General features: G+C 45.8%; 1 protein-coding gene across 1 annotated transcript; it reads right to left on the bottom strand.

Moving 5' to 3' along the window:
- Nucleotides 1-358: 358 nt before the first annotated feature.
- LOC144168146 (membrane metallo-endopeptidase-like 1) lies at nt 359-9,612 on the bottom strand. Its single transcript, XM_077697194.1, has 3 exons — nt 9,550-9,612; nt 6,013-6,303; nt 359-472 (listed from the first exon to the last, which is right to left on the bottom strand). Exons 1-3 carry the CDS (start codon nt 9,610-9,612, stop codon nt 359-361), a joined length of 468 nt encoding a protein of 155 aa, XP_077553320.1.
- Nucleotides 9,613-9,974: the final 362 nt, after the last annotated feature.

The following is a 9,974-nucleotide window of genomic DNA, read 5'->3' as shown; positions in this document are numbered from 1 at the left end:
AAAATGCATTTAAAATCTCCATCCAGAAGTCCCGAATATAAGTAATAGCGAAAGAGTTCGTTCGTTTCAGGCAGCAGGAAACCTAGGTACAAAAAAATGAAATATCTGGTAAAGGCGACAACAACGAGCACAGAGTACGCGCTTGCTCAAGTTGTCCAAGTAAAGTTGACTCAGTGAAGTTTAGGCAAAACAGTTCAAGTGAAACTATCCATGCAAAGCTGTCAAAGCAAAGTTATCGAAGTAAAGAAAATGCAAAACTGCCCAGAATACGCAATCACATGACGAAAAAGAACTATTAGCGTAAGTATTACGCAAATAAAATGTCCGCTGCCACATGCTGCGTGCAGCCAGAGATATGTCACCACAGCCTGCACTTCTCGGGCGGATTCATGGGCGTTCCGGAGGCACATTTGAATGTTGCGGCGAATTCTGGCAGGTTCCGTAACGGGACATTGCACCGAGCCTTTGCCACCTGAAATGAGATGTAAAGAAAAAGTAGAGGAAACAGTAGTAAAGAACCTTCCGTACCGACCTGCGCGTAGGCTATAAGGGGGCGTCTGTAGGGACAGCTAGCGGGAATTTGTTCTACATTGACTTATTTAACAATCACTGAATTCTTGTAAACACACCCAGTCCTTTCACAAGCTTCGGAAACACAGCTTCTGCCCATGGGAAATAGGACGGGACACACAACCAGAGCTATAGCAACTCATCTCCCAAACCGTTTGAAGGTCTTCAGCAGTGACTATCTGCCCCACGACGGCTCCAGCGGCTGAAGAAGCAGCCATTGCGCCAGCAGACACTGTCACACAAAAATGCCTCATCGTACTTATGGCCTCACTAGAATCCTGAATCGAATATATTTGCAGAATCACCCCCCCCCCTCGAGCTCTCCGTTTCCTTCCCATCATCCACCTCATCTGTCCACCCGGTCACGCCGCCCTCCCCGGAAACGATGCGGTCCACGCCGCTGCCTGCGAGTCCACACGCCAGGTCGTCTCCGCTGAGCAGTGTCATCGTCCACATAGCCATTTATCCCCTCTGATCTCCACCCCTACTGCGGCGCCTGAGGCAGAAGCAAATATCTCCTTCACACTCGCCTAAATGGGCATGAAGCCGCCACCCTCCGATGACAACAAACTCATATCTCGACCATATTATTACGATAGTCTTTCTTGGGCTACTTGAACGGAAAATTTTTAGTCTGTCTGTCTCTATGTCTGTCTGTCTGTCGATCGATGCAGGCAGCCGGCCAAACTGAACACATGCTCCGCAATAGTCTTTAATACTCACAACCAAACCTGAACGTCTAAGTCCAGCTTTAATGTTCATCGACAAGAAAAAGACATTATGAAAATATAAGGCAGAAAATTAATGCATAAATAATATTTTCAATCTTCCCTTATTAAAAAAATACGGGTTCTTGCTTTTCGCGATAGCAAATAAAATACTAAATCAACTGCAGAAAACCGTCGCCTGCTGTTGCCGCGCTTCCTGCCGGAATTCGAAAAACTCCCACCTCCCCTCGCGGGAACCCCTGTGTAGATGCGACGCATAGGGGGTTCACGTTGCAGCGTTGGACAGCGGAGGAACGGCGCTGTAACGATGGAGCGGAGCGGCACAGGCACCGCGTTTTATAGCGCGCATAACGGTGAGGGGACGCGCAGGCGCCAGTGCGCCTGCCGCGGCTATGACGCAACACAATCCAACACAATCCACTTTAATCCAATCCAATCCAATCCAAATCCAAGCCAAGCCAAGCCAATCCAATCCAATGTCCCTCGCGAGAGAGTGTTCGCTATCGGAGAGGAGAGGGGGTGAGCGGCGGAGAGCGCAGCTCGCGCGGCGAGGAGAATGGGGGAGGGGCGGACGCCAACGCCGACGACGCCGACGCCGGATGCAGGGACAAGGCGGGTGAATGAGATGCCTTTGCATCTAAAAAATTAAACGGCAACAGCAACGAAAGGTTCCACTTGACGTTCCGCGTTCCGCTTGGAACGCTCGAGGAGTAGGGCAACGTGGTTCTACAAACGTTGTAGTTGGGCGCCTTGATTCCCACGCGTCTCCGCCGTGCACCCGCTCTGGCATCGAGGCCAACCGAGTTGGACCAGTGGAACGCCGAAAATTTCAATTGACTCGAGCAAACCTCTAACCTGTTATCTTAGAAGGAACGAGACGTGAGAGGAACAGCATGAAAGGTGAGCGGAAGAGAGAAGAGATGTATTTTCTTGCCAGGGGCGTCAGTTGACTATCATCTTGCGTCGACATTTGCAACGAAAGGAGCAGATACGCGGCCAATTTTTCTCCGTGACAAACGGACGTTTCACCATATACCACATGAACTGTGCCTACTGCCCTCCCCCTGGCACCCCGTACCATGTGGTATGAGAATGCCAAAAACCTCCGTCTATATCACTCATCCCCAACACTACTTACGAGCAGTGGTTGGAGCAGCAAACCCTGCAAGCCTCGAGCCATCCCTTCAAGACATATTTGTCCATCCGTCCGTCCATCCATCCGTCTGTCTGTCTGTCTGTCTCTGTCTGTCTGTCTGTCTGTCTCTGTCTGTCTGTCTGTCTGTCTGACCAGCCAAAAAGCTCGGACCCAGCAGCGCAACACGACGTCCTGGCTAGAGCCTGGACAGGCAGCCAGGAGCAGGATATTCTGGACTGACAACGCCTGCACCCCACTGGCCTGCTTCCCCTGCCATCGAGCACCAAATTTGCCTGTTTTAATAAAACGTTTACCCTTCTTGTGCAAATTATTAGATGCAGAGCATCTGATTCACTCGCCTTGTCCCTCCGGCGTCGTCGTCGTTGTCGTCATCGTCGTCGGCGGCGGCGTTGTCCACCCCTCCCCCTTTCTCGCCGCGCCAGCTGCGTTCTCCGCCGCTCACCCCCTCTCCTCTTCGATAGCGAACACTCTCTCGCGAGGGGCATTGGATTGGATTCGATTGGATTGGATTGGATTGGATTGGCTTGGCTTGGATTGGATTGGATTTGGATTGGATTGGATTAAAGTGGATTGTGTTGGATTGTGTTGCGTCATAGCCGCGGCACGTTGCGTCATAGCCGCGGCAGACGCGCTGGGGCCGGCGCATGTGCAGTACTCTCTTCCGCGGTTTCCTCTCCTTCGGGTGCGCTGCGCATACAACCGGTGTGCCGTTCTCCGGCGAAGCAACATCCACGCTTGGCTCAAACACCTAGAGTCCACGCCGCTTTCAAGTACGCCAACGTCGTCATCGACTAGGACCGGCTTACGCAGTCCCCTCAACGTTATGCGCGCTATAAAACGCGGTCCCTTCGCCGCTCCGCCTATGCGTCGCATCTACACAGGGGTTCCCGCGAGGGGAGGTGGGAGCTTTTCTTTTTGCACAGAACAATTTGTCATGGCTATGGGTTAGAATACAACGTTTGCAGATAATCAGAGTAGTCGATTATTACATTACAGTGATATAACGAGTATGATTTCGATGACGCCAGATGCAAAGATGAAAAGAAAAGCTTTCGTAGAAGGATGTCGCTTTTCAATTTGATTTGTTATTGTTGTAAAGCAATCACAAAAAATGGCATCCGTTTTCATATAAATGAGCTAACGTACATCTGCACCCCTCTTTCGCGCACTTCGAACCAGCAGTCATTCAACTAGTGGTTTCTCTTTTGACTTATGTGGCGAGCTTTACGAAAAGGTAGGCCTGTGGCTAGCGGGAAAAAAAAGAAAGGGGGTTTAGTCCATATAGAGGTTGTCTTGGACTGTGACCATCGCTTAACACGGGATTTTAATTACAAATATTTTTACCCGAAAGGCCGTAGTTCATAAAATACACCATCTCAACGATCCAAGGTAAAAAAATTTATCCTCGGTGTAAAATTCTTTTTCCCATTGACAGGCACGTAGCGGAAAAACGTTCGACGAAATTCGGCATTCCTCATTCAGAAAAAGAACAAATAATACCAATGCGCGCAACACATCGACAAATGATAATAAACTCCATGTGGCCAAAATTATTTCGGAGTCCTCTGATTCGGAAACTAATCGTGAATTCACATCTACTTGAATGGTGACTTCATACGTTAAACGCAAATATCGTACTTTACAACATCAGTGTGGAATATTGGCACAATGCGGCGAATATCCTTGGCTAAAAATAATCATCACAAGTATGGTCATCCTCCACGTGCGCGCCGCAAGAAAAGCTCAGTGTGTTGTTGCTGAGCACGCCATGCCGATATCAAGCAGCGACCAGTGGCGTCAACTCTCCAGATCAATGTGCTCTAATCGGCTCTAATTGACAAGGGATAGAGCTGGACTAAGCAAATTCAGAACGCGCTATCTCACCGCTACGTGTGCGGCAAAATATCATTTCTGAAAGATTCTGGCCTCTAAGAATTGATGAAATTATTTCGTGTAATGTAGCCTGCGCTGGAAACCAATATTTTAAAGCAAATCTCAAACGGCACCAACACTAAATAGCACTCTCGCCGCTGGGCTTGAGGCTTTTTGGTTATGTCAGACTTTGGATACTTGTTTTTTGCCCCCTTCTCACAAAGTGGCACATAAGTTTATTTTCGGCCATCAATAGCTGTAACCAAGGAAAGTAGTTTTACTTGAAAGTATCCATGCAGAGCAAATACAAGTGTGTCTTATTCCAAATATTTAGTGTTTTATACTGCCCTAAGCGCTTGTCGAGCAGCAAACACTGCTTTATTCACCGAAAAAATAAAACGTTTAAGCTAAAATTTCAATTCTCCCGAAAATTGTGTGTTTTTGTGACGTCGACAATGACGTGTCCAGAGCAGGGCCTTAAAAGTAAATATAGCCTGCTTACCAGAGCTGCTACCATCTCCCAGACAGCCGTTTGGCTATCTTGCTTATCGCCCACTTTCGTAGATGGCGCTACAATGCCGCTGAAGTGCTAGCGTTCGCACTTTGCTTCAGGACGGACTTCTGTACCTGTTGTAATGAAATAGGGTTCATACTAATCCTTTCCTAAAACTTAAGCTATGACTCGACAAACATGGGCATGTAAGTGACCATGCCCGTTATATCAGTTCGTCATTGTTGTGTCAGATAAGTCCAAAGCGTCCGAAGGCGGCGTTAGGCAGTGTCAACCGGCGAAGTGCTACACTAGCGGCTCCGGCGTTTGCGTGTTTGTAACTTTAATTGTTCATTCGAAAATTCTTACTGCTATAAAAAGAATGTGGGCTACATTCAAGCGCAAACAGCCCGTTCGGCAAGCTTGTAAGCCCTGTCTTATTTGCGTTCGCTTTTGTCGGCCTCAGCCATATGATGTCGTATGCACAGCTGGGCATGTGACACCATAGATGTTGCTGCGGGAAGTGAGCTAGTAGGTCGCTTGGCTATTCCCTTTTTTCCTAATTATATAGCCCATTTGAGGTAATTTTACGTCAAAAGTGTATTAGTATGATTCTAACGAAGCAATGTGTCGAACGAACCAAAGTTGTGTATTGTCTGCATGGCCCCTCGAAGGGATAGAAAATTCAAAGCCATTCCGCCCTGCGAATGGGATCAACCAGCAAATCCGTTTCGCGGATATTAGAATGCCATCATTGGTTTTCGAGGTACAGAAATCACTGCAGTCAAAGTATCCCGCCCTCTTGCAAGTCCGGGCCAGGCGGACACGCACACATTCTGTCCTTATACGCGACACCACCCACTCGCGCATACGCGCGCTTGCAACACACGATCTCAGTCTACCATCAAAATAAAACCGTGCCTCTGTTCACGTTTGTGGGAGATAGAACAGGGCTATGTCTCTCAGGGCTGCACCGCGCGTCAGATCAACAACATGACACCGATCAATCATCCAGCTACGCCGAACGCTATTATATGTCATTACCTGGTGATGAATGATGCGTAACCAAAAACAATGGCCCACTTTTACGACTAGGGTGGTGGGAGTTCTTGCCCACGGACATCAAATTTCTTCGGTACCCTAGCCATATACAGCTTCACTTTAAAACGCAAGCGAGCCCGAACGCTGCTCCTTACCTCATCCAACGGGTTCTTCACGCATTGCACGTGGCAGAAGGCGATGAAGAAGGTCTCCTGCGGATTGAACTCACGCAAGTCGGCCAGTTGTCGATCCTTGGTAGGACTGGGACGGAAAGCGCTGTAGATGGAGCCAATGGGCGCCAAATCGCCGAACAACCGACGGTAGCTGCGCGGTTGCCAACTTTTTCCGTACGCCTTGCGGAAGCAGTCGTAAGCCTTGTCATAGTGGCGCTTGGCTTCCTCCGACCACCCGCGCGTCCACTCGGCCTTTTGAAAGGGGTCGAATATCTGCGAGGCAGAAAGGCTTCGTCTGAAAAACACTATTAGATGAACAATATCGCTCGGAGTACTGATAATTGGGATCGTTGGCTAATACCCCCGTTCTATGTCATCGTTCTATGCCACACGCATAATCTCTAAGATTGGATTGGATTGGAAAACATTTAATGAGCATAAAAGTGGGTGGCTTTCTCAGTCCAGATAGTCGCGAGCTAGCGCAGCTGCTTGGGCGCGAGTGATGAGGCGTTCTTGGTCCTCGCACCGTGAGCTGGCCAGCTCGCGCTCCCACTGCTCTAAGAAGACTATATTTTATTTAGTACATACTGCGGACCATACGTAGTCCACGCAGGAAATGCACATCACATCAAAAGAAACAGGACTAAAGTGCACCTACGTAATACACTTCGCTCTACGTAATTTGCAATCGATGGGGATCACGTATTGTGTTCCAATCAGACACTGGTACACATAACCTAGCGCATTTTATTGCGTGTCAACCGCATGCTGACACTTTTTTTCTACGCTGAGGGTTATTCCCTACTCATTACACCACTCAGCTATTATGAAAACATTTGTGCTAAGCTCGCTTTGATATGGACAAAGCCGATAATAATAAACAAAACACGATCCCCTTCTAACAGTCTACTCTGTACAGGAGGTGTCAAAACGTTGGCAATATCATTGATGGAAAAGAGAAAAACCAATGGTTCCAGTACGCTTCCTTGGGGTACACCTAATGCGACGTGAGGAGACTGCGAACGGCGTTAATTGCAAGAACCTGCACACGGTTGCTAAGGTATTCTGTAATCCAGTTTACCAGGATGTGTCAAAGATCAATCCGCTTAAGATATAAGATCGATTGGTCGTGGGGTACTCCGTCGACCGCTTTACTGAAATCTAAAATAACTGTCAGTTCGCTTGTTGTTGCGACACTTTAGTACAAATGAGTGAATTACTGTAGCCAATTGCGCATTGTTGAATACCCCTTTATACACCCAGGCCTAAAGTGTGTCAAAATAGAATTTTGATCAAAAAATATGACATTTTGGTGGCAATTAGTTGGTTACAACCTTGGTTCAATTAGCTTACAGCCGCACGAAGTTAAAGATAAAGGGCGTTAATGTTGAGGAGACAGACGGTCGCCTTTTTTGAATATAGAACTAATGCGAGCGGCCTTCCAGTCACCTGGTTGCTTTGACCGCAACAATAAAACAAAACATTTCGCTTAGAAATTTTACACATGTTCAGCACACCTTTTTAGGAACATATTTGGCAGATTATCACGTCCACACGATGTTTTGGAATTAATCACTTTCAAAAGAATGGATAATACACCATAGTAAGACACAAAACATGCTTCAAATGGGTCGAACAATTTAACGTTTGCTACATGTGCACTACAACCAGAAAACACGCTCTGAAAATACGCATTAAAATGCCCGCACTTCGCTTTCCCATCAGTAACAATCACGCAGTAAATTGCTATTTCGGTCAGGGCCTTTTGTCGGGAATGTAGTTAAATGTCTCTGTCAACGGTCTATAGCAACGATATAAAGCTTAGAGGGTCCTGCTCAAAATGGCTTCAACAATGGATATAGTCGTCCCGTACGTTCAATGTAAATCTATCCGTAGGACGAACCAAAACACTCTACCGTATATTTCTCTAGAAAAAGAGGGGTCTCACATTAAATGTCCCGAGGAACGAGACGGCCGCTCTGAAGAAACTATCTTGCTACCTCGGCCAGACTCGCTAAAGTCGCATCGCGGTCCCGAATCAGGACATTGGGTATTAGGCAGTGTACACGCGTTTCCTCACTAGCACTGACAAGATAAGCTGATGCCATAAAGAACACCAATGCAACACTAAACGACTAACGCGCCTTGGGCAGCCGATTGATACACAGGTCAGACTCGTACCTTTATTCTAATTTAAAATTATTTCTTTCTTGACAAATACTCTGGACACCCTTTTATAGAGCATAAAGGTATGGGGTTATGAAAACATCGGCGCAAGTTCAAAGCGAAGCGCTTAAATAATAAGTAAGAGCCCTTATAAAAATGAAACTGTATGCAACATAACATCAAAAGTGAAAACAAAATAAATGGCATCAAACAATAAATTCAAGAAAATATATAAAAATAAAAACAAAAAAGCACACTTGGTAACATTGCACAGCCACGCACTGATACTACTTTTGTTAAATTGAGTTTTATTTTTCACACTGTTCTGGTGTTTGTAAATACTGCAAACCTACTCCAACCTAATGCAGTATGTCCTGAGAATACCTAGAAAATCAATTAACAAGTAAATAGATATTTGGAACATGCCAAAGAAAAAAGACAGGTTTTGGGACGGAACTATATGCGCAGCCAGCTTGACGGCAAATTGGAGAAGATTGACATTTTCTTTCAAGTTACCTACGACGTTATCATTCGAGGTAAAAGTTCGTACTGCCGGCTCGCTACAACAACTCCACGAGACTCTCGGAAATTTCACCTATTTCTGGTGCAATTTTCATGTATCAGTTCTAAGCGCCGCCAGCAAAATCACGGGAGAAACTCGTCACTGAACCCGGTTTAGTTTAGTGCCAAACAAGGGTTTTCTTTGGCTCTTTGGACACAACGCCTGCGAAACCCCCAGCTGCATAGATCAAAGTTACCTCGGAAAACTTAAAGGAGCCATGAAGACAAAACACAAGTTAGGTTTATTAGAAAGACTGCTTAGTCCCGATAACAATGCTACCAATATCTTCTCTATCTTAGAACAAATAACGGAGATATTAAAAAAAACGGGTGAAGCAGTCTCGGCCCCCTAGCCAATTTCCCGCAACTTTTCTCTGACGTCACGGAACCTTGTTTGTGCGATTGGCGGCCGCGTAACTGACCTGTCGCTACGACACATGACTGGACTTCTGTAATGGGGCCTCTAGTTCCATTGGACCGCATCACTTGAATGCTAACGTGCAGTTAACGCACTGAAAATTGTGTTTTATTGTTGGCCCATATGACGTCATTTTTGCTCATAACACGTCACTGAGGCGCAAAATTTGAGAGTTTTTAAATACTTCTTGCTTTTTTTCTTTTAAAAACATCTTTTGGGGCTCCATATTGTTCCATTTCTTTTTCAATTGTTAGATACACTGGCGGGATTTTTGCCATAATGTTTAAGGACAGGTTTGATGTTGTTTTAAAAGCTTTCGTTATCATTAGTAATGGTAACCTTTGGATCGCCTGTAGTTTCCTTAAAATAGTTACCTTCCGAGTGTACCACACGGGTGCTGCGTAGGTAAGGATTCTTTCAATGCCTCTCTTATACATAACTCGCACTAATTCTCTTTTTGAACTCTTGTCGTCGTTTAGCGTCCTGTTCAGATTGTATGTTATCTTAGCTATTTTTCTTTTAAATATTTTAGATGAGGTAAAAATGTTAACCTATTATCTAATATTACACCGAGTAAATTCATTTCGCTGACTGTTCTTATTCTGCTTGAACCTATTTGGAGCATAGGTGGATGCGTTCCATACTGTTTTCCTATTATCATTGCTTGTGATTTGTCATTATTTATTGTTATTCCTTTGCTTACAGCCCAGTCATTAGTTATATTTAATACTCTGTTTTTTCTTCTACATCTTTTCTTGACTTAAACTGAACGATGATTACTATATTATCTGCAAAAGCT

This window comes from Haemaphysalis longicornis, unplaced genomic scaffold, assembly GCF_048455015.1.
Source record: "Haemaphysalis longicornis isolate Haplotype H1 unplaced genomic scaffold, Haemaphysalis longicornis Haplotype H1 scaffold_2, whole genome shotgun sequence".
In the NCBI taxonomy this organism is placed as follows: domain Eukaryota; kingdom Metazoa; phylum Arthropoda; class Arachnida; order Ixodida; family Ixodidae; genus Haemaphysalis; species Haemaphysalis longicornis.
The sequence above is the reverse complement of the archived record's forward strand: the minus strand, read 5'-3'. Positions and strand labels throughout refer to the sequence as shown.